The sequence below is a fragment of the Pseudorasbora parva genome, chromosome 9, assembly GCF_024679245.1.
Source record: "Pseudorasbora parva isolate DD20220531a chromosome 9, ASM2467924v1, whole genome shotgun sequence".
In the NCBI taxonomy this organism is placed as follows: Eukaryota; Metazoa; Chordata; class Actinopteri; order Cypriniformes; family Gobionidae; genus Pseudorasbora; species Pseudorasbora parva.
The window spans coordinates 40,475,117-40,501,160 of NC_090180.1; the positions used below are offsets into that span (position 1 = coordinate 40,475,117).

Genomic DNA, 26,044 nt, shown 5'->3' on the forward strand with positions numbered 1-26,044 from the left:
AAAATGTCCCCACAAGGACAAGGATTTCGGATATTGCCATCTTTGTGGGGACATTTTGTCCCCATTACGTAGGGATTACCAGGCCACCCACCGGCACACACACACACACACACACACACACACACACACACACACACACACACACACACACACACACACACACACACACACACACACACACACACACACACACACACACAGTTTTTACCTCTGCCAAATTATATATTTCACTAATAATAGTAATATTATAAATATATTACACCAACACACAAACCTTTAAGGCTTTACTTCTATAGGCCTATATTTACAATATTTAAATGTCTAAATTGTGTTATAAAAACAGTTGTAGGGGTTGAGTGATCATTTGGATATATTCAAATAGCCTACTTATTTTATTTCTTATTTTAAGATTGAAAATAGGCTATAATTTTAGTCACTCAATGAATACAATCACTAATTATTATTGTCAAAAATGACCTGAAGTCACGTTTTTTAACAGCAAGTAAAATCCAAACAATTTTAGACTTTTTTTTTATTCAGCGTAGGTCTAACCTACAGTATGCACATTTTTATAGCCTAGAAATAAAATAATAGATGTGTAAAAAAGAAAAAAGTGTAAATAAGTACGGCAGTAAAATGAGGTGTGAGGTGGTAAAGAAGAGGTTTTATTTGACAGCTGCGTGAATCTGCCTCAGCCAGCAGTGCTTGTCTGCGTCTGGGCGTTTCGCGCATGCGCACTCATCTTTCTACTTTTTTTCCAGGCCAGTGCGGCAGGCGGACCGCAGGGAGAAGAACAGATTTTAAGAAGGACAGTTACAAAAGTTAAAGAAGAGGAGAAATCATGACACAAAGCAGTGAACTCATCGATCGTCTCTCCTCGTCATTAAACGTGACATCCCTCATCATGGCGCTTGTGTCACCAATGAAATATTGATTTTTGTCATCTACACCAACTTGAGGATATAATGCCGGGAAACGGATGAGAACTAGTGCAGACGCTTGGAATCGCTTGTTGGACGTTGAATCTGGCTCTGGGGGATGCCGTTGGGATTGTTTACGGTGTATATAATCAATATATGAGAGGAGGATTATTGGACTGCACGAGTGTTTGGGCCGACCCGTTATATTTCTCATCATATTTAAGCATGGGAATGTCGTCTACCGCTCTGATCTCATAGTCCCGTGGGACGTGATGCAGCCACGCGTAGATGTCAAGATGGGTGATGCCGCAGAGATCAAGGAGAGCAAGAGGACGTTCATCGTGCCGACGATCAAATCTGTGGATCACTATGATTTCACAAGGGCCAAGATATCATGCAGTTTGACGTGGCTCATCGCCAAAGCCTTTGGATCTGGTAGGTGGCGCTTGAAGGTTTGAAAATCCATATTTTGAGTGCTGGGGGAAGTTGTCACAATAAGGGCAATTATACGGGGGTTTTCAAATTGGGGGTCCTGGTCCCCTAAGTGGGTCGCAAGAGCGCTTGCTAGGGGTCCGTGGAAATATTTACAGATAAAAATAACGACTACAAAAAAAACAAAAAAAGATTAAAATAATTAAGTTAAGTAATGTGTATTAAATCGCATCAAAAATAAAAGTTTGTGTTTACATAATATAGCATGTTTGCACTGTGTATAATTATTATTTATACACACACACACACACACACACACACACACACACACACACACACACACACACACACACACACACACACACACACACACACACGCATGCATATATTTAAGACGTTTTTATATTTATATATAAAATATATTTTATATCGTATTAATCAATATATGTATATCACAAACTTTTATTTTGGATGCGATTATTCATTTGACAGCCATAAAATAAATTACATTATTATAATGAGTATTATATAACTTAAAATTAACTAAATATTTTTAAAATATTCAGAAATTTATAATATAAATTTTACACTATACAATAATAATAAAACCTTAATGGATTCCTTTTAAATGTCTTGGATGAATAGAATTATTATATTTGGAATTTAGCAGCATTTAAAAGAATGAAATCGCCAGATTTTAATATACCTTTTCATTTTGTTTTTCATAACTATGGCACTGTTTATATTTAGCTGAAAAGCATGGCTCACTATTGGTCACCATGTATTCAATTAACACCATCTTTTTTTTTCAAGGCAATAAGATTGGGCATGCTGTGTTTGTTGACAAGATTTTAAAAGTATCTATATTTAAATTGACTTTAAAAATCATTCTACCTTGAGAAATGCTGACTGGAGTAAAGAAGTGACAATACCCCGGACTCCCCTGTCAAAATTTAGAAATGCATATTGTTGAATTTAGCATCATGAGAGTTTATTGGAGTGATTTTGTTAATGGTAGCACCAATTTGTTTAATTTTAAGAAGAGAATGAATTCACTTATTTGCATTATTTTGCATGTTGTTCTCTTAAGAGCTAAACAAGATTAAAAGTTTAAAGGGGTGGTTCCGTGGTTTTGGGGCGCAGTATAACGTGTCTTAATACTTTTTTTTTTTTAAACTCCATATTTTTCTTATATTTGACCTTTATTCCACACAGCTGTCTCCACTGTCCTTTGAACGGCTCGTTTGCTTCCGGCTTCTATGAAGTCCATCCCTCCGAAAAACACAATGGTCTTAGATTGATTAGATGGTCAAATGTAGTTTCATGTATTTTTATTGGCTGAAGTGCCAAGCACAGGTTGTCCGGAAACGCCACGGCCCTTCCAATAATGGGGCAGAAGTCACATCTGCTGTGACTGTCAAGGGTTTATGATGTCACCAACCCAGGAAAAAGCTTGTTTTTGTAGGCAATAAACTGCCATAACTTTAAAAGACAATATATCGGTTTGCATTGATCTTTCAGCGCTGTAACTTTGCAGATACTGTTTATGCTCAAGCAGCAACATTACACACTAACTAAAGATAAAACAGTGAAATCGCATGCAACCACCCCTTTAACCTCCGTTTTCACAGACAAGGCTTAAGTTAGTCTCAGACTAAAATACATGTTTAAACTGAAAGCAACTTGCACTGACATATCTTAAAATATCTTTCTGCCATTGATTTGTCTAGAGTCTAGATGCATGCCAGTAAAGTTTTTTTCTGAAACACGTTTAAAAAAAAAGAAGATTTAAATGTCCTAATTGAACTAATGCCTAATCCTGGTTTAATCTAAGCCTTGTCTGTGAAATCAGGTCCAAATCTGATTTTAAGTCCACAGAATGAATTTGACAAACATCTACATGGTGGTAAGTAACTCCTGCCAAGTCTGCAAAAATCATTAGCCTGGATCCCTGCATAGACTCATGAAAGGCCACAGTCTGGCTTATGGCTCTGTGTCCATCCCCACAGTCCGTAATAAATGCTCAAAGCAGATTCCCAGCTTATGCACACTGTACTAGGACTGAATTTTCCAAAATAACTCCCAATGGAGGATGCTGGAATTAACATAAAGACAGACAATCAAACTTGCATGGACAAAAAGCAATGCGGCTTTCATTGCTAGAGCGCCCACAAAAGAGACGCCAATGCAACAGGGCCAAGATAAAGATGGCTCCTGACAGAAGTCTGTGTGTGTTTTTTATTTGGCTGCTGGACTCTTATGTGGTTGATAAATCAAGGATTTACGCTAGATTTCTATTGCAGATGTCTCTGAATCCCCTGTATTAGTACTAACAATGACATTAAAGGGAGAGTTCACCCAAAAATGAAAATTACCCCATGATTTACTCACCCTCAAGCCATCCTAGGTGTATATGACTTTCTTATTTCAAACTAATACAATCAGAGTTATATTTCATGTAGATTGTCTACAAACCGAAAGGTTGGTGGTTCGATCCCCAGTTCCACCTGACCAAGTGTCGAGGTGTCCTTGAGCAAGACACCTAACCCCAGCTGCTCCCGATGAGCTGGATGGCGCCTTACATGGCTGACATCGCTGTCGGTGTATGAATGGGTGAATGTGAGGTGAAAATGTAAAGCGCTTTGGATGGCCATAGGGTCTGTTAAAAAAGCGCTATATAAATGCAGTCCATTTACCATATATATATGGCCATATATATATACCATATATATCCTGGCTCTCCTGGCCCAAAAAAGTGCATCTATCCATTATAAAAGTAATTTCACGGCTCCAGGTGGGTTAATATAGGCCTTCTAAAACAAAGCGAGGAGTTTGTGTGAGAAAAATATCCATATTTAAACCTTAATATTTATTTTTTATTTTTAAACTGAAATAACTAGCTTTTGGCCACTGGTCACTTACTTTCATGTATTTTGGGAGAAGTGGATGAATTCACATGTTGTAAATTTGATATATCTGATCTCCTGTACAAACTAAAATAACAATGCCCATTGCACATATAACTCAACTAAAGTTATCATTATAAAGTTGTTTAAATGGCAAAACACGTCCACTTGCCCATGTTTGATAATTGAAATATAGATATTTCATGCTATAGTTAATGAATTTGTGAATATTTTTAATAAATAAGGAAAAAATTTAATGAAAGCGATCCCCAGTCATAAAGTACTATTGTGACTGTGGTGTGTTACATGTGAAAAGTTTAACATAAAAAAATATTCTGGCCCTTGTGAAAAAGAAGTGTGCTTAATTGTTTTACATGTACAGTTGTAGTGTGCTTCAAATCTTAAAAGGGCATCTCTCTCCTGAACAGTTAAATGCCTCCCAAGGCCACTCTTAATGCAATAATCCCACAATATCTTGTCACTTTTATTTATTGTCCATTATACTGTTGACTGTAAACTTGCCTATTCTGTGTTTTTATACTTTTTTATTCTTTAATTGTATTATTATGTGTCTTGTTGAATTTAGATGTATGTACTTGATGCTTCATTTACCAAGACAAAATCCTTGTGTGTGCAACCACACTTGGCAATAAAGCTCTTAATGATTTGGGGAAAAAAGTATTAATATATTATATAATATAATTTATATTATATCGTGGTCTGTCTGAATACTCAGATTGGCTGGAAGGTATGCATTAAACATTTTTAAGACACTGTTTCATTTAGAATGCTAGAGCCAACAAGTATGTAACTGACTAAATAACAATTAGGCTACATAAGTGTACTTACATAATTATCATAATTATTTTTGGTTACACTTTATTTTAAGGTGTTACACTGTAATTATACATAAAGTATTGAGTAAAATTGAGTAACTACTACATGTACTTATACTATGGGGTAGGGGGTATAGGATTAGGGTTAGTTATGTAATTATGCATAGTTTATAATTATTACTACATAACTACATGCAACATATGTAATAATGACACTATAAAATAAATTGTTACCTTATTTTGCTTAACACACTTAAGTACACTTTTAAAGAGTGCACTTTGTAATAATTTAACATTAAAAAGTACATGATTTATGAATAATTTGTCAAGTACACTTAGTAGTGTTAGTACTAGTAGTTGACTAACATATTAAAGCACATGCACTTTATTATAATTTTAACTGTAGTTTGTTATTCAGTATTACATTTAAATTTACTAAATTGCAACTTCATTATTTAAAATGTGTAATTATAAATATATTCAAAAACATGACAAACAAGTTTTAATTGAATTTACATAAAACTATATTTAAGTTGCCATGAATGCTTGTTACATGTGACAGTAACCATATTTCAAAGGCAATTTAAAGGGGGGGTGAAATGCTGTTTCATGCATACTAAGCTTTTTACACTGTTAAAGACTTGGATTCCCATCCTAAACATAGACAAAGTTTCAAAAACTAATGTTGGACGTTTGATGGAGTATTTCTGTGTCAAAAATACTCCTTCCGGTTTCTCACAAGTTCCGGCGAGTTTTTTTCGAGTATGGGTCTACTTGACGTTAATAAGAGCGGAAGGTCCTTGTATGGCCCGTACGGGCTCTTCTCCCGGTAGGGTGCGCGTGCGCGTGACTAGAGCACGCCGTAAACAGTCTCTCAGGTGCAGATCCAGTCGTCCGTGAACACTTACGTGGCGCCGCGCTTCTCTTTATTCCTATGGGTGACGTCGAGCGACTTCAACGCTTCAGCACAGCATTCCGGGAAGGCAGCGCTGCATTTGACCCGATTTGAACGCAGAAATGACGGGAAGCTTCACAGCATCGTTTCAGTTGCGTCTCAAAATGGATTTACACGCTACTGCTGTCACAGGACTTTACCAAATCATACCAAAGAAGTGTGTTTTTGACGGAGCAGTCCCAGCAATAAAGTTTCGGTCCGTCTTTGGAAGCAGCCGGTGAGTTAACTTAAACTGCTTCAAATGTCTCTGCTTTTGGCTACGGACGCATGAGTAAACATCAGTAAACGACACGATCGCGTGCTTCGTCATTCAAATGCGCTAACGGTTACTCCATTGTTGTTCTTTGTATAACGTTACAGTATGCTTGCTACTTCTAAGGTCTAGTCGCATACAATAGTCCATAAACCGAATCATGTCCTCATACACTGCGAGTAAACACACAGAAATGTGGAGAGGCCATTAAATACAGTAACTTACATACCACAGAGACGGACGTCCTGATGTTGCCGTTTCTCCTGTTCAATTTATTTCCCTCAGATTTGATTGTGGATCATTATCTGTATTAGCTGAGATAGATGGGTTTCTCCACGCTTGAGGACGTCACCGCTTTGCGTGCTTGTCATTCTTTAGCTCCGCCCACACGATACGCCTCCAGGCGCTCGGTTTTTTCCGGAAAGACTCGGTACAGCCCATATTTCTTTTATAAATATGATAAAACTAAAGACTTTTCGGAGATATGAAGGATGCAATACTACTCTATAGGTACTCAAGATTGACATGAGATTGACTGAAACTGAGTGTTTCACCCCCCCTTTAAGTAATTATAAAAATATGTATTGCAATTTCCTTTTTAAGCAAGTTAAAATGAAATTATTTTCGTAATAAGTTCTCTTTTTAAAAGTGTACTATTTTTCACAAGAGAGGGATATGAAAATAGCATGCATTTACATTGATAATTCTATTTTGGCATATATAGTAGTGCCATGTAAAATTCCAAGAGTACCATGGGTGATGATAACATCTCCCCATCAGTCACTGCTCTTCGCAATAGAACTGCTGATCAGCATGAGAAACAAACACAGGAAAATGAGCCCCAGCATTGCAAGGCATTCTTATATTGAAAATAGAGTCTGGTGGATGTCTGTTCATTCAGATACTTTGCTCGGAAATGAAAAATAAACAAGGCCACAAACAGCTGCTTCATTGCCGTGTTGTCCATGTTGTGCTGTCTTTCCCCCCCAACCTAACATCTGTGGCATACTGCACATACCACGACAGAGAGCATTCGTTTCTGTTACATCACTGAAGCCTGAGGGGTGCTGGGAGTGTGTGACGCTCACATGTGACTGTGTGCACTGTTATTCTCGCTGTAAACTGTTATTAACCCTCTGGACCCTAAGGCTAATTTGTGCATAATTTGTGGACCTGAAGAAATTTAACATGCTCTGACATTTGTGTATTTTTCAGTTGCTTTAAAGCATGTTAATGGCTAAAGTCAGATTACACTGTATTCAGTACAAGCAGGGCTACAGTAATATGTGATCAACATATACAAGTTTGTAGTTTGAGGAAAATAATGTTTATGCATAGTTTTTAAATCACTGAAATAAGGCCATCTTACACACTTCAACCCATTTGTTCATAAGGCTTTTCAGAGCTGGATGTGAAAAACATTTTGATCACTCATTCACACATAACAATATAGTCATTTAACTTTTGTAAGATACTTATTCTCAGAATGGCTTTATGTGGGGAGGGTGTGGATTATCATGAATAATGAAGAAATTCACAGATAAGGCATCAACAACTCCACCCTGAATATTAATGAGGAATATGACAGAAGGAACTAAAATGAATGTGAGGAGACTTAATGATTGAATGTATTGTTTGTAGCTTATTCACAAAATCATGTTTAAATTAAAATAAGTAATCTGACTATACACTGTCTTTACATAAAGACTTTACACCTACAGTACCCTTTTAAAAGTTTTTAGATCTGTATGTTTAAAAAAAAGCCTCTTCTGCTCACCAAGGCTGGATTTATTTGATCCAAAATAGAAACACATTCATATTGTGAAATATTTGTACATTTTAAAATAAATGTTTACTATGTGAATATATAGTAAATTGTAATTTATTCCTGTGATCAAAGCTGAATTTATCATCATTACTCCATTCTTCAGTTACATGATCCTTCACAAATCATTCTATGTGAGGATTTGATATACAGTATATGCTCAACGAACATTTCTTATTATTATGAATGTTGAAAACAGTTGTGTATTTTCATTAGGATTATTTGATAAATAAAATATTTAACCCAGAGGGATAAATCTTTGATCAACGGAAAGTTTAAAAGATTAACATTTATCTGAAATAAAAAGATTTTGTAACATTATAAATACTGTGTTTTTATTAATATAAGGCTTCTTTGTGTATTTCAGATAAATGCTGTTGTTTTGAACTTTCTATTTATCAAAGAATCCTGAATTTAATAAATTGGACACAAATGTTTATAACATTACTACTAATAATAAAAGTTTCTTGAGCAGCAAATCAGCATATTGCAATGATTTCTGAAGGATTACGTGACACTGAAGGCCGAAATAAATTACATTTTAAAAAATATATCCAAATAGAAAACAATTATTTTGAATTATACAAACATTTCACAATATTACTGTTTTCACTGTATTTTGGATCAAATAAATGCATCCTTATTAAGCAGAAGAGCTTGTTTTGAAAACATTAGAAAATCTCAAACTTTTAAACGGTAGTGTATACTTGGGTTTACACATGACAATAACACAGAGCAGTGGTAATTATTATAATTATTATTAATTAAAATGCAATGGAAAAGAGACAAACAGGAATGCTTGTTGTGCGTCTACATTTAAAATAACGAACTTGAGCACACAAAATACGCAGCATATGTGAACGGGCTTAGTCAGTGCATGGTTTCATCAGCGTACCAGTCAATATACGGGACAGTCATGTATGGGAAATTTAGGCCCAATAAACAGTTGAAATTAAATGTAACATGCTCATGCTACATATAAGAAATCCATAGTGTGAATGTGCATCTTAAGATAATAGTGTTTGTAGATTTTTATATGAGACTGACTAAATTAATGTTTTTCTCTGAAATGTAAATATCGCACATGCCAAGTCTGCCAGAAATATTCCTCATTAAAGGGGGGGTGAAACACTCAGTTTCAGTCAGTGTCATGTCAATCTTGAGTACCTATAGAGTAGCATTGCATCCTGCATATCTCCGAAAAGTCTTTATTTTTTTTATAATTATATAAGAAAGATGCGCTGTTCCGAGTCTTTCCGAAAAAAGCCGAGCGGGTGGGGGCGTGTCGTGTGAGCGGAGCTAAATAATGACGTGTGCGCGCCGCTGTTATTGTGTTGAGTCGAGTGCGTCGTAAAGCTGTCATCCCTAACAGCGGGGAAAAAACTTTATTCAAAATAAAAATATGGCTTTTAATCAGATACAGCCATACATCTATGATCCGGAATCAGACCCAGAGGCTGCAGTTGAACAGGAGCAGCAGCAAAAACGACTAGAGCAGGACGTCTCTATGTGGTACGATATACACTAACTATATAATATGCTTAGCGGCTTGTGTTATTTACATATTTATACTTGAATTATATCGTCGTATTTTTGTCTTTGAAGGTGTACATGTGGGAAGTGCAGTTGTGCACGTGTGTTTGTGTGTTTACGCGTGGTTTGTGTAGACAGGTTAAGTTAGTGTTTACATAGATAGACACGGAATAGTAGCGCATTTGAATGAAGAAGCGTCCTTGTTTAGTTCAACATATTTCCCCCCTCTTTGTGTATTGTTGAGTGCTTTTACAATACACAAACATAAAGTTACACATATAGTGGCCAGCTAAACAAATGTACACGCACTACACATCGCATGCTCCATTGATCAATTTCTATATATAGTAATAGATATAGTAACTATACGTGATCATGTTTGGGCTACTTGATGAGCATAGACACAGACATTTGAAGCAGTCTAACTCACCGCCCGCGGTTCTAACGTTGGGACTGCTCCATCCTTCAGCATTAGGCTATTGGAAAATCCGGCGTCATGCTGGGCCATGTTTATGAAACAGTCGGCACCGAAATGCAGCGAACAGATATAAACATTCGCGCAACTCAGTTGCTGATCCGGAAAAGCAAATTACATCCACTGTTGCCTTACCGCGGGGTTTTGGGGGAATCTGTGCAGGACTGTCTTGGTCTGGCAACCAAAAACGCACTTTTTGATGTCATTGTTAATTGTGCACATTACCTGTGCAGCGCAGCCTACGAGCGCTTTGATGGGCATAGCCTGTTGCTTTCGCTCTCTCCCTCTCTCTCTCTCCCTCTCTCTCTCTCACACGCTTCCGGTAGAATTGTCCGTAAGGCCCATACAAGGAAATTCCGCCCCCACTAACGTCAATGGGGACGCATGATCGCAAAAAACTTGCCGAAACTTATGACTAACCGGAAGTAGTATTTTTGACAAAGAAATACTCCCATCAAACGTCCACCTTAACTTTTGAAACTTTGTCCATGTTTAGTATGGGATTCCATGTCTTTAACAGTGTAAAAAGATCAGTATGCATGAAACAGCATTTCACCCCCCCTTTAACTCAACAAAGATTTACTTATTTTCTTCCACAAAAATTTACATTTTGAATATTCTGGCTACTTTTTTTAGGATAATAAAAAGTAATGGAGACTAAAGCCCCGTTCACACCGCCAGCGATTTTGTCGCTGCATGTTGCCAGCGCCAGAGATTCATATTGCTAGTGGGCGTTCCCAATACGTGTTGCCTACAAACGTCATTAGCAGATCACCCTCCTCCTACATTATCGACATCGATTTGCCTCTAAAAACAAACATTTTGGAGTGAAACACCTTAATATAAATGACATCAGTGCATTAAGTGTTTAATATGTAAACAATGAACTAGGAACAACGCCTGCTTTTTGCCATTGCGGCTACATATCTGCAGCAAAGCGCAAACGCCGGTCTGTCAACATTTATCTGAAATAAAAAGATTTTGTAACATTATAAATACTGTGTTTTTATTAATATAAGGCTTCTTTGTGTATTTCAGATAAATGCTGTTGTTTTGAACTTTCTATTTATCAAAGAATCCTGAATTTAATAAATTGGACGCCGGTCTGTCTGGGTTCACGGAACCATGTCGTCTTGACACGACACAGCAGACGGATCACGTGCACTCCACTGACTTTACTCCTATTGGTTGTCGCTCGCGAAAATCGCTTCTCATTTGCATAAAGTTGAAATTTCTGAACTTTTGTCGCGTCTCGCGCCGCTTGACACGCCCACATTCTGCGTGTCGCTGGCGGTGTGAACAGGGCTTGAGGCTGTCAAGCTCTAACATTAAAAAAACCATGAAGATATATGATGATTTAGTGTAAGAAAACACACTAGTGTGCCCTGCTCTCTTTTCGTCTGTGCAGGAGAGTAAGAGTTTTTTAAGAAAAGAGTTTATAAAGCATTGCCTGATTTGTGAAGTGTTGTTTTGAGTCAAATATGTTTAATGAATCATTTGATTCTGTTCAAGATATTAGTCAAATTATTCATTTACAAATTAAACCAGTTCTTTAGTTTAAACTAGTTGAGAATGACTGGAGGGGAAGTTTATCAGTACATTATGTGACTTTTGGGCTGATTTTATATTGCTTTAGACTGGGTAAACCCAGCCTGATCTGCCGCTGATTTGATTTCACCCGGCAACTCAGTCTGGAAACCTGTACATTCATTTCTACTGCTGCTGTTACACTCCTGCGAGAACCAATCACAGAATGGCTTATCCACCTGGCATGCTATTGGCGGGTTTAACACGGTGACAGATAGAGAAACGATAGGTCGTTGCCGGTTGATCACGCCTCTTGTGGTCTGATTGGTTGAAGGACTATCCAATTGAGTCATTCGAATAATGCTTGTTTATCATGCCTCTTGTGCAGTAGAAAATACAGAGCAGACTCCCCAGACCAAAGTTCAATCTTAAATTGAGCTTGCTCTGGTGATAGCCAGACAAATATGTCTTCAGATAACTAGGAATATTGCGGCACATTCATTTATAATGCTTTTGGTGACTTTTTGAAGAAAAAACATAGCAGACTTGAGTAAATCATAACAGAATTTTCATTTTTGGTTGAACTATTTCCTTAACATACAAGTTGTTTGGAATTATTATTATAAGCATATGCCTGGAATATCTTGAACATTTCTACAGAATGTAGTATTGTATATTATCTGCAGAAAACCTTTTGAATTGACCTTAAAATGATTACTTCATAAATGAACTGAGTTATGCTTCCTTACTGTAACATTTAAGCATAAGTGCAGGGGTTGGACTCTTTAAAGGCTTTTGTGGGTCGTGGTGACTTGCTGCCTCAGGCTTTTCTCTTTTGACCCCTCACTTCCTCCCTGTGTTTGTCATGCCTTCGAGAGCCGCTTCCTGCCTCTGTCCAAGTCGGGATGAAACGCAGGGGAAAAAACCTTTCCATAACCCGGCAGCTCTTTATGAGCATGTTCAGGAAAATCTGTGAGCTTTACAGAAGGTGTGTGTGTGTGTGAGTGAGTTTTATTCTTTTGGCTCTAAACTAGTGGAGACTGGCAGGGAAAGGGTTTCCATTGACGCAGCAGCTTTTCATAAAGGTTAGGGGGAATGATTTTAAGAGTTTTCTGATGCCTCTGTAAATATTGGAACACACTGTTGCCAGCAGTTTTAAGTTGATGATAGAGAAAAAAAGGGATGGATAATGATGGTCAGCTAGCCATTCAACAACTAAATAAATCAATAGTGTGGCAGAATAATATATATATATTTTGTTACTTTATTTATTCATTTTTTCTTAACTCCCCATAAGAAACTTGTCAAATCTGGGACAGGTGAAATCAAAGCTGTCCCAAATATACAAGACAAGACTTTCTTTAATCAGTTGTTTTACATTTATTTTCGTAGATATGCTTATACAGTACTTTTTAGCGCCTGGTTAAACTGGATGAAAATGCTTAAGATAAAGTTTAGGGAATTCACACCTGTAAAAAAATCACTAATGCCTGGTACACATTGTATGACTTTAGGCTGTCCCAGACGAAAGATGACCAGTAGTGGCGACTGTGGTCATGCATGGCCCTTAAACGGTGGTCCTACTTCGTACCATGAGAGAGCTTCAAAGATAGCCGTTGTCATGGTCTTGAGACCAAAGATGCTCTGCAAAAATGATCTGACACTGTCAGAAATTTTTAGCATGATCATCTCAGTGTTTGCTGCTGACCAGAGGAGAATCCACACCATTGTATGAGAACTGAACTGAGCTGGATTAGGACATCATTGTTTTCTCCAGACCTCCAGTAAACTCTCAAAAAAAGAAGAAGAGTAAAACATTTGATCTTTTAAGGTACAAGTGGCCATAACTGGGGTGGTACCCTTGTACCTCTAAGTGAGGGGTAGGCAAGTTCGGTCTTAGAGAGCCGACGTCCTGCAGAGTTTAGCTTCAACCCTACTAAGCCACTAGAGTATAAAACTCATGGCTCCCAGCATGCATTGCAGCATTAAGTGTCACCATTGATGAGATACATGTGCTAATTATTGCTTTATATCTGTGTGCATCTAAACTTTGTCCCCTAAGAATGTATATTTAAAAAAGCCTGAATTCAGAATGTTTGATCTGGGGCAAGAAAGTATTGTTGCTAAATATTATTTATATGTATATTAATGTTGAATTATTTTTGGTCAGTGATGAGTTTAGCCAAACATTTTTCTTTAAGACAATTTTTATTTATGGCTTCTTTTGATTTGAACAGATTATGTGTTTTGTTTAGCCTGACAAGCCAGACCCACATCAAGATGTTTGGTCTGGAAACTCACCATAGACAGGGCTCAATCCGAGGGGCGGGATAAACGGTTGTCTTTCAAACTCCCTCTGCACGCGATAGGATAGCGGTACACCAACCGGAGCAACGATGGTGAAGGGGAGCTCGCTGACTTATTAAACATTCGCCGTATCCGGTCGGCTAAACTCCGAACACATCTTCCCTTTTTAAGAATGACTTCAGTGCCGGTCTTTGTTCTTTTCTCAGAGGAAAGCTTAACTCCAAGTCTTCCGGAGGCACGGGCAGAGCTGATTCGAAAGACCGCCGCCGTTCGCCAGTTTCTGTGTTGACTAGAAGACTGTGTTACTAGAAGCACGCAAACGCAACTCGGCCGTCGTCATTATGGCCCCGCCCGCCAACTCTATAGCTTACACGATGTGATTGGGCCGTCCAGATTCTGAGGAATACAGCTCAGATAGGAATTGAGAGTTGCTAGACCACACTTGCGGGCAAATTAAATTTGCTGCCGCTAGGGTGCGTCTAGATTTCTAGGCTATGTTTTGTTAACACTGTATCAAAAACCACAAACTCACATAAAAGCCAAGTCAAACTGCCCAACTAAAAGAACACTGATCACCATAATGGTGACCAAATATTTTCAATAAAACATCAACACCTAAACTTCTGTTAATTCTCAATAAGAGCTTCTATAGATGTCTTTCAGGGTTGGAGCCAAACTGCAGGACAGCGACTCACTAGGGCCGAACTTGCCTTGCCCTGCTCTAAATAGAGGAAAACAATGGCTGTACCCTACGGACCAATTGTGTACCTTTAAAGGTACAATTATACGTTTTGATCCCCAAGGAACAAAATTGTACCTCAACTGTGCCTTTTTTTATGACAGTTAAGCTGGACTATGACACTATTTTATTCTAGATATGCTGTACAGCCAAAACAAACTTTGTTGCATTATTTTCCTGTTATTACTGTAAAGCTGCTTTAAAACAATCTGTATTGTAAAAAGCGCTTTATAAATGAAGGTGACTTGACTATGACCAACATCTACTGACTAGCCAATAAAAATGCAACATGAAATACCGTATTGATCATAGCAACATTGCGCTAAACCTTAAAACTACTTACCTCAAGCTCCATTTGCAAAATTGGCTTGTCAAGTTGGCCTCCATTCCATATCATTACCGCATCCACATCTTTTTTTCTTGCTCATCTTGCTCTTTTTGTTACCCACTTGCACATGCTGAACTTGCGTCGTAGCCTACGATTCAATAGGTGTCAATATTGTACTACATGTCTACCCGAGTTTATTAGATCAATGTCATAAAGTGTGATTTGTAATGATCTTATAGGATTGCAGAAGTTGCAGTCAGTAACAGGCATTATCATCACACACATATATAATAATGTGGGTTTAAGATCATCTAACAAAGAGACCTTACTGGACATTTAAGACAAGTTTCCTGCTGCTGAAAAAGAAAATCAGCAAGCACGCAGACATAGCTGACTAATAGAGATTTTTATTGATCTATTTATTTATTTTCAATTAATTTAATTTAATCTTAAAATGTATTTTTTACCCTTCATTTTATTTGTAATGATTTATTTTTTAAGCAAGAACTGTACTGCACCTTTAAGACACATTTCCTGCTGCTGAAAATCAACTCACATACACAAAGACATACCGAGAGGAAATGACCCGGGAAGAGCAGGAATCTACACTGCCTGTAGTCTGACTCATGCTGAAGCATTATGGGATGCCAGGAATTTCCTTGGCCTTCTAGACTCAGACATTTTACAGTCACACATCGGCGTCAGAAACAGAGCAGAGTCTGTTTGCAGATGTTGCCATCCTGATGCTGTTATTTTCTGTTTACGTGCATCAAATCGCTTTTATTGTTTTGTTTTGTTTTTTTGTGGACAAGTGCTCGTTTATGTGCCTGTACCTGGGTGTTTACGTTTGTTGTGTGTAATTGTGTCTGCCCAGTGATTGCAGGCTGTGTGTGTGAGTGAATTCATGCATGCCTGTACCTGTCTGTTTGTGTGTTTGGGTCTATGGAGCTTTTCTGAAGAGCTTCAGTAAATCAGATTAAGTGAGAGCCATAATGGGATTAGTCTGGAAACAGTGTGTCTTTCTTTTCAGATTCCACTCATTGACCTCACATCACTCTGTCTGACCAAGCATTAATCCTGAATCAGATTTAAAGGGTTAGTTCCCCCAAAAATGAAATTGATGTCATTAATGACTCACCCTAATGTCATTCCACACCCGTAAGACCTCCGTTCATCTTCGGAACACAGTTTAAGATATTTTATATTTAGTCCGAGAGCGTATGGAAGTGTATGCACACTATACTGTCCATGTCCAGAAAGAGAATAAAAACATAATCACAGTAGTCCATATGTGACATTGGACCAAAATGTATTTTCGATGCTTCAAGAGATTCTAATTAACTAAATGATGTCACATATGGACTACTTTGATGATGTTTTTATTGACAAATTTATTGACAGATGATGTTTCATTTGACAAATGTGTTTTTGTTTTTGACAAATACCTATGTTTTACTCACCTCACATGACCAGCTCAAATAAACATTTTTTCTCATTACCTTCCAAATTCTTGAACACATTTGGTTGTGTAATCACAGTCTCTCTCGTTCTCTCTTCAGACTGTGTACCTGTGGAGTTGGACGATCCGTTTTACCGGGACCAGTATGATCAGGAGCACGTGAAGCCGCCCGTTGTGTCTCTGCTGCTGTCTGCGGAGCTGTATTGCCGCGCGGGGAGTCTGATCCTCAGGAGCGACGCGGCTAAACCTCTGCTGGGTCATAACGCCATCATCCAGGCCCTCGCACAGAAAGGCCTCTACGTCACTGACCAGGAGAGACTCGTGACTGAGAGAGACCTCTGCAAGACCCCCATACAGATGGCAAGTGATTTGGCGCTACACCCTTTTCTGTTGCAGAACTGACATACATTCAGATTTAGAGTTTAAGGGTTTATCTTAGTAGTGATGTGAATCTCCAAATGCTTTTTTTTTTTTTAGATATTCTTTTTATTAAACATTTTAATTATTACAAACTAGACATGTGCCGATTTTCGATAATGCGATTTATCACGATAATGAATATGCACGATATTGTTATCGTGGGCACTTTAAAATATCGTAAATAATAATTTATTAACAATTTATAATTTTTTTATAATGCACTCAAGAATACTTTGCCCATCAACCGTATAAATGCTTTATCAACACTGCTGTATTCTGCGTCAAAGGGACACTGCTCAGATATAAACAAGCCCAACGTGCGTTTGCACATGACTGAACCGGAGAAGGAGACGCGCTGCTGAAGTGCCGCTCAGTGACAGCAGAGGGCGCTGATGAACTGGAGAATGCCACGGTTACCCCGGAAACCCCGCAAACAAACAAAAAACGCGTGTAGTTTTTAAAACAGCCATTCGTTTTTGTAATCTCAATGTTGTTCATCACAGCACCAAATACTTAATACTTAAAGACTTAATAGGCTATTTATATTCAAACTTAAACATTTTCATGTTTTAATCTGGACTAGGCCTACAACATGCCCTAATAATTAGAATTGTTCTGATATTTCTTATTGTTCAGTAAAACTTTGAGACATATGACTTCATTAGTTAACATGTTAATTCATTATTACCAAACTGACAATGAAAAATACTTATAAAGAATTAATCATTCTATGTTAATTTCTTAGTTACTGTTTGATGACATTAAAATCAAAATCAAAATAACTTTTTTTAATGGACCTAAGATAAAACTAACAATGATCAGTATTTCTTAACTAACATTAACAAAAACATTATACTTTCTGTACCAAATGTAGCTTGCTCAATCTTAGTTAATGCATTAAATAATGAGACCTTATTGTAATTTGTAAGCCTACCTGTTGTTCTTTATAGCCTAAGTCTTTTGCAATTTAATCTTGAAAATTGTACTTTTACAGCTCTGAAAAATATCAAGAGACCACTTAACGTTGATTTCTCAATGAGGGGTCTCTTAATTTTTTTTCCAGAGTTGTGTATATTTTTGCTGTATATTTTTTGGTGCATTATTGTATTTAAACATTCAGTTATACTTGTTAAAAGTCCGTTCCCTGACATAGACTACATTACCCATAATGCATGTGTTCTTATGTAGTTCTGCTCGCTCGCGGTTGAGCTAGGCGCTTTCACTTTCGTGTGGTACATGGTCATGAGTATTCACGGTGCAGAGAATTGCCATCCTTTGTTAATCCTGTGCAAGTCTTGTGTGTAGAAGTGCTGTGTGCGTCCTTAAGATGTAAGTATGGCTTTGCATAAATGACGCGATTATTGCAGTTATCCACTCAGGTGGCAAAGTTGTTTTACCCGTGTTATTCCCTACTGCTATACTGCAGATGCCGCTACGGCGCTTCACAAGTGCTTCTAAAGCAGCCATCTAATGTATATACTTTAGTTATTGCCTAACAAATAACTGCAAATAATATATTTAATGTATAATTCGCCTGTTTGGTACTTTTCACCACTTGGAGATTTATGGCATTTAAGCAAGTTCATTTATAGTGTTAGAGCTCCCCCTAGTGGATTGTGGTTGTAATGCGGGTTTTTTCTGTATGCATCTGTATGTAACCATAGTCTACATGTTTACTAATATACATTTTATTGTATTTTGTTTCAGATAACCACACACACACACACACACACACACACCTATTTGTCATATTAATACCTACAAATCCTCATCATTTCCATGTTCTGACTCATCCTCAATAAATTCTAAAACTGTACCATTGGATTTGTCTATTCCTTCTGACCGAGGAAGACTCAGTTGACGAGCAATCCAAAATCAGCCGCAGACGCACACGGTCTTTTACAAGTGGTCCTTCGAGCCGGATGTTCATTGGCTGAGTCAACAAGATGGCAACTCCACAAGATGACGTTCCTCAGGAGAAGAGTCCAAAGCATAGTCCCCGTCCAAGAAGGAGCAGGAAGCTTCCAGGACATCTGGTGGAGTATGAGCATGACCTACCTGATCCAGAGGAGACAGAGTCTTCAAGCAGCAGCAGTTCAGAGGAATCTGAGATGAAGAAGAAGAAGATGAAAAAATGGAAGAGAATGGAGGCAGCTTGGGGCAGTGTACTGAAAACGATGAATGAGATGCAAATCACTATGAAGGAGACTAGTGGTGCATTAACCAAGCGTGTGGAACATCTGGAGCGAGCATGCACTTCATGCAGCCCTCTCCCTACCCAGAGTGATGCTCAGCAGCAAGATAGAGCTGCTTCGCTTCCTGTTCTACTTCAAACACCACAGAATAGCAGTGCGGTCATGAGCAGCATCCATACTAATGATCAGCTACACATCCTGGCACCAGCAGAAAGGCAGGAAATTAGAACGCCTGTGAACCTGTTAAGGCCAGTAGAACCTATTGCATCTCCACCATTACATAAAGCAAATCCCATTCTCCATTCAGCACCAAATTCAGCTTCACTCCCTTTAAGCCCTATTATTCCACCTACTCTAAATACTCAGACAGTGCCGCTGTCCTCTAACCCTGCAAATCAACCTGCACAGCAGCCAGACTCAGTGCTAGTACCTCAACCCGTGCTTCACCAACCGCCAGTACTGCAGCCCAGGTTGAATACTGCGTTTCAGCCCACAGTTCAGTCGGCCCCTTGGCCCGGGCCACCGCCTGTTCCACAGCTGAGAATCCCTGTGGCCTATCCAGGGATTCAGCCGGCTCTACAACCTGTCACTCAAGTAGCCCAATCAGTACAGTTCAGGGGGCTTGAACCAAGTCAGGCTGAGTCCCTATACAGTCAGAGGTATCAACACCCGCAGCCTCCAGGCAGCTCCACCCAGGTACACTCTGCACGATCCCACGACTTCCCTGCAGTCTCAGCGTCACTGTATCAGCCACCACCGGGGATTTCAGCGTCGCAGACTTATAGCCAGCTTTATGCCGCTCCACATCTTGATTCAGCCCGCTACTACTCTACTGCTTATCCACCAGTCTCTGCCTACCCTTCACTGCCTGCTGCATATACTGCACAAGACGCAGTACCTCCTACAGCTGGAGCCACCCAGCCAAACCTGATGGAGATGATCTTAGCATCCTCATATGGCATCCCGAAGCCTAGACTGGTGACATTTAAATCAGGCAGAGAGTGTGACTTTGTATTACTGAAGAAAGGGCTGGACAGCCTCCTTGGGCCACATGCTCATCTCACAGAGGAGTATAAATATCACATTTTGATAGATCAGTTAGAGCATCCATGTGCGTTACAAGTGGCCAGACGCTATATTCACGACCGCACTCCTTACACTAGTGCAATGAGAGCTCTGGAGCAGAGGTATGGGCAACCTAGGCAATTGGTGCAGAGTGAACTGAGTGCTATACTTAATTGCTCTCCTATTAAGGCAGGTGATACTCAAGCCTTTGAAGATTTCTCCCTGGCGGTGTCTAGCCTAGTGGGCCTCCTCAGTACTATGGACGACATAGCAGCTAGTGAGCTCCAGTGTGGTTCACACGTGGACAGGTTACTCACTAAGCTTCCGCCTAGCTACAGAGACAGTTTCATAGAGCACTGCATCACACGTGGCATCATCCGCACTGGCAGCAGTTGCACCTATAATATGTATGACTTCTCAGGTTGGCTTGAGCGCAAGTCCCAAGTTTTACAGTTATCACGGCAAGCCATTCAGTCACAGCCCTCAGATAGACCACGCCCAGAGAGGGGCAACATCAGAGCCTCTGCAGGGTCCAGGGTACAGAGTAAGTCTACATCCATCTATTATGGCTCAGATCCCACTCAAACACAGCCGAAGATAGACACTAAGGTGCACATTGCTAATCCTTCTCACTCCTCTAAGAAGAAGCCGTTTAAGCCATACTGCCCATACTGTGAAGGGACAGAGCATTACCTCAGTAGCTGTGCAGATTTTAAGAAGCTAGAACTCAAAGCTGTAGCTTCTTGGATAAAGGAAAAAGACAAATGTTGGCGCTGTGGCCGTAAACATACCCCCGAGCAGTGCACTCTTAGGAAAATGTGCAGCACCTGTGGGGAACAGCACTTATTAGTGCTTCATGACCTAGCTGAGGCGAAGAGGAGGGACCCGAATATCCTAACAGTGAGCACCAGCCGAGTGTTCTTGGCTCCTATCAGTCACTCTAGCCGTGTGATGCTAAAGGTCGTACCCATCCAGTTACACTATCAAAGTAAATCTCTGGACACGTATGCTCTTCTTGATGATGGCTCAGAGAAAACCATTATACTCCCTGCTGCTGTCAAGTCGTTAGGCTTAATCCAGGAGGAGGAATCTCTGTCTCTGCGTACTATTCGTCAAGATGTGATCCACATTAAAGGAGGATATGTCTCTTTCCAAGTGTCCCCAAAGGCCAAGCCGAAAATACGTTACAAGATAACACGTGCCTTCACCGCCCAACAGCTCAGCCTAGCTGAACAGTCATGCCCAGTGGAGCTATTAAAGGAGAAGTACCATCACCTACAGCGAGTGCAACTTGAAGGATTCAATCAGATCCAGCCACTTTTGTTAATCGGCTCTGACAATGCTCACCTCATAACTCCTGTTCGTTCTATCCTGCGAGGTTCAGCCCAAGGACCTGTCGCCGTCTGCACCAAGCTCGGATGGGCCATCCAGGGTCCGAGCTGCTGTATGCCTACACAGCAGGGGGAGGCGCACTGCCTGAACATATCATGCCTTTCTCCTGCCATTGCCCTTCAACAGGATGTACAGCGTCTGTGGCAATTAGATACTCCCCTCTATAGACCTGAGAAGGAGGTCACCCGCTCAAAGGAGGACAGAGAAGCCATAGCCATGTTAGAGGCCAAGACCATCAGAATACCTGTAGATGGTGTAGAGCGATACGCCACCCCCCTGCTTAGGAAGAAGGACTTCCCACAGATGCATGTCTCCTCTGAAGGAGTTAAAGGCCTTCTGAGGTCCACTGAGCGTAAGCTAGCAAAGAATCCTGACCTGGCCCTCAAATATAACCAGGAGATCAAGAGGTTGATAGATTCTGGTTATGTGGTAAAGCTGACTCCCGAAGAGATTCATAGCTCTGCTGAATCTTGGTATGTACCACACCACATTGTACATCATAACAACAAAGCTCGGGTAGTCTTTAACTGCTCCTTTGAGTGCCAGGGGACCGTTCTTAACCACTACCTCCTGCCAGGACCCCCCCTTGGGCCTACACTGCTGGGTGTCCTCCTGCGTTTCCGCCAGTATCCTGTAGCAGTGAGCGGAGATATAAAGGCCATGTTTCACCAGATCCGCCTGCTCCCTGAAGACTGCCCCCTGCTGCGGTTCTTATGGAGGGACTGTGAAACTGAGAGGCCTCCAGATGTTTATGAGTGGAGAGTCCTACCCTTTGGGACAACGTGTAGTCCCTGCTGTGCTACCTTTGCCCTTCAAAGCCACGTAAGGGAGCACAGTGATACCTATAAAGACATCGACGACTCTGTACACACAGCTTTCTACGTGGACAACTGCCTGCAGTCCCTTTCTGACACACAAGAGGCCAAACTGCTCATTGACAGAATGAGAGAGCTGCTTACTCGAGGTGGATTTGAGATACGCCAGTGGTCTAGCAACATCCCCGAGGTGATCGCTCATCTGCCAAGTACAGCCAGATCAGATAGCTGTGAACTGTGGCTGAACTTTAAAGGCCTTGATCCTCAGGAGTCAACACTGGGTCTCAGTTGGCACTGCACTACTGACGTCCTGGGATACAAGCACCGCCCTGTCCCCTACACAACTGTGACGCTGCGCAATGTTTACAAAGTACTGGCCAGTCAGTATGACCCGTTGGGTTATATCTGCCCCTACACTACACGAGCAAAGCTCATTGTGCAGGCCCTGTGGAGTACAGGGAGAGGATGGGATGATCCCATTGAAGGAAACCTGCTTCAGTCCTGGCTCGAATGGGAAAAGGAATTATCTTATCTCCAGTATATCACCATCCCCCGATGTTACGCTCCTCCTCACAACAGCAACAGCACAATATATGAGGCTCACGTCTTCTGTGACGCCTCAGAGAAGGCCTATGGAGCCGTGGCCTATCTCAGAGTCATAGAGCACCCGGCTCACATCTACACCTCATTCACCATGGCACGCTCCAGAGTAGCGCCCCGTAAGCAGTTGTCGATACCCCGACTGGAGTTATGTGCAGCGCTTACTGGAGCCCAACTGACCAAGGTACTCCAAACTGAACTCTCACTACCCCTTCACTCAGTCTACCTGTGGACAGATTCCACTACAGTGCTTCAGTGGATCCAGTCCAGCTCCTGCAGGTACAAAGTTTTTGTGGGGACTCGAATCTGTGAGATACAGGAGCTGACCTCTCCGGAACAGTGGGGGTATGTGAACTCTGATGATAATCCAGCCGATGATATCACAAGAGGGAAATCACTGTCAGAGCTCACGGTCTCTAGCCGATGGTCGCAGGGCCCACGCTTTCTCAAACAGACTCCTGACACCTGGCCGAAGCCCCCGACAGAATTCTCAGAATGTGGCAGTGAAGAACTCAGAAAGACCACCTTCTGTGGCCTTACAAATGTATCATCAAGTCTGCCTGATCCAGCACAGTACACATCTTTGGATGATTTGATTCTGGCAACTCACCAATCACTGCATAGGTCAGCTACTACCTCCTACACTGCAAGTGAACGCCTGGAGGCAGAGACCCAGCTGCTTCAATCTGCACAGAAGGACAGCTTCACAGAGGAGGTCCAAGCCTTACAAGCAGGTAAAACTGTTCACCCGAGCAGTCGTCTTAGCGCCCTTTCCCCTGAGTATGACAAGCTCAGTGGACTAGTCAGAGTGGGAGGCCGCCTGCGTCAAGCTACAGACGTAGACCCTGAGAGCATCCACCCAGTTGTGTTATCACCCGATCACCCTCTGACTCAGCTCATCATAAAGCACTATGATGTTCAGCTGTTTCACCCTGGCGCAGAGAGACTCTACGCAGAGTTACGCCGCATCTACTGGATCCTCCGAGGTCGCCAGGCCATTAAGAAGCATCAGTACCGGTGTGTGGACTGCAGGAGATGGCGCGCTTCACCCTCTACACCAAAGATGGCTGACCTTCCTTTATCTCGGCTAAGACTCTACAAACCGCCCTTCTGGTCTACAGGCGTGGACTGTTTTGGACCATACCTGATTAAGATTGGACGTAGGAGAGAGAAACGCTGGGGAATCATCTACAAATGCCTCACCACTAGATGCGTCCACTTAGAACTAATCTCTAGCCTTGATACTGACTCTTTCTTAATGTCATTACGCAGGTTTATTGCACGCCGGGGGAAGCCATATGAGCTGTGGTCCGACCGGGGCACCAATTTCAGGGGAGGCCATAAAGAACTACAGAGCGCTTTTGAGAGCATGGAACCAAAGCTGCAGCAGCAACTGGCAAAGCAGACTATCAACTTCCACTTCAACCCACCATACTCTCCTCATTTCGGGGGAGCTTGGGAGAGGGAAATCCGATCTGTTAAGTCAGCCCTGCAAGTTGTCCTGAAAGATCAGGTTGTGGCAGAGGAAGTGCTCCTAACAGCCCTCATAGAAGTTGAAGGGCTCCTTAACTCTAAACCACTCGGATATGCCTCCTCTGATGTGGCTGATCCGGACCCCATCACGCCAAACCTGCTGCTCATGGGGCGGCGCGATGCTGCATTACCACAGGCAGTATACGGCCCTCATGATGCCCTTTCCAACAGAAGATGGAAACACAGCCAGGTGATCAGTGATCATTTCTGGAAACGCTTTGTCCAGAACTACCTTCCAGGACTTCAGCTGAGACATAAATGGAGGAAATCCACTGATAATGCTACTGTGGGAAAAATCGTGATGATCATTGACTCCAACCTTCCCAGAGGGCTTTGGCTTGTTGGGACCATCACCAAGGTTTTCCCAGGAACAGATGGTGTGGTTCGAGCTGCTGAGGTGAAGGTTAAAGACAGTGTCTACATTCGCCCAGTAACCAAACTGGTGGAACTCCCTGAGATGCCTGAGGATTTAAGCGGCACATCTCCAAACTAGTTGACTTTTGAATGAGTGTATTTGCCAGGCAAATACAGGGGCGGCTGTTAAAAGTCCGTTCCCTGACATAGACTACATTACCCATAATGCATGTGTTCTTATGTAGTTCTGCTCGCTCGCGGTTGAGCTAGGCGCTTTCACTTTCGTGTGGTACATGGTCATGAGTATTCACGGTGCAGAGAATTGCCATCCTTTGTTAATCCTGTGCAAGTCTTGTGTGTAGAAGTGCTGTGTGCGTCCTTAAGATGTAAGTATGGCTTTGCATAAATGACGCGATTATTGCAGTTATCCACTCAGGTGGCAAAGTTGTTTTACCCGTGTTATTCCCTACTGCTATACTGCAGATGCCGCTACGGCGCTTCACAAGTGCTTCTAAAGCAGCCATCTAATGTATATACTTTAGTTATTGCCTAACAAATAACTGCAAATATTATATTTAATGTATAATTCGCCTGTTTGGTACTTTTCACCACTTGGAGATTTATGGCATTTAAGCAAGTTCATTTATAGTGTTAGAGCTCCCCCTAGTGGATTGTGGTTGTAATGCGGGTTTTTTCTGTATGCATCTGTATGTAACCATAGTCTACATGTTTACTAATATACATTTTATTGTATTTTGTTTCAGATAACCACACACACACACACACACACACACACCTATTTGTCATATTAATACCTACAAATCCTCATCATTTCCATGTTCTGACTCATCCTCAATAAATTCTAAAACTGTACCATTGGATTTGTCTATTCCTTCTGACCGAGGAAGACTCAGTTGACGAGCAATCCAAAATCAGCCGCAGACGCACACGGTCTTTTACAATACTAAAATAGTTCTTAAAGCTGTTATGCTATGGCAACACTTTTTTTGCAACTTATTTCAATATCGTGATAATATCGTATATCGTGATAAAACTTCATCAATTAATCGCAACATGAAAAATTGATATCAGCACATGCCTATACAAACAAAAACATATTAAAACAAAAACGCAGCACAGGAAATAATTAACATATCTATGAACATGTGGATAAT

General features: G+C 40.7%; 1 protein-coding gene across 2 annotated transcripts in view; it reads left to right on the forward strand.

Moving 5' to 3' along the window:
- Window positions 1–756: 756 nt before the first annotated feature.
- The window catches only part of camsap2b (calmodulin regulated spectrin-associated protein family, member 2b), a 74,544-nt gene continuing 49,256 nt past the window's right edge, over window positions 757–26,044 (forward strand). For both annotated transcript variants that reach the window (XM_067452647.1, XM_067452648.1), the window contains exons 1-2: window positions 757–1,355; window positions 16,596–16,855. In XM_067452647.1, coding sequence (XP_067308748.1) covers window positions 1,193–1,355; window positions 16,596–16,855 — 423 coding nt within the window. In that variant the 5' untranslated portion in view covers window positions 757–1,192. The remainder of the gene's footprint in view (window positions 1,356–16,595; window positions 16,856–26,044) is intronic.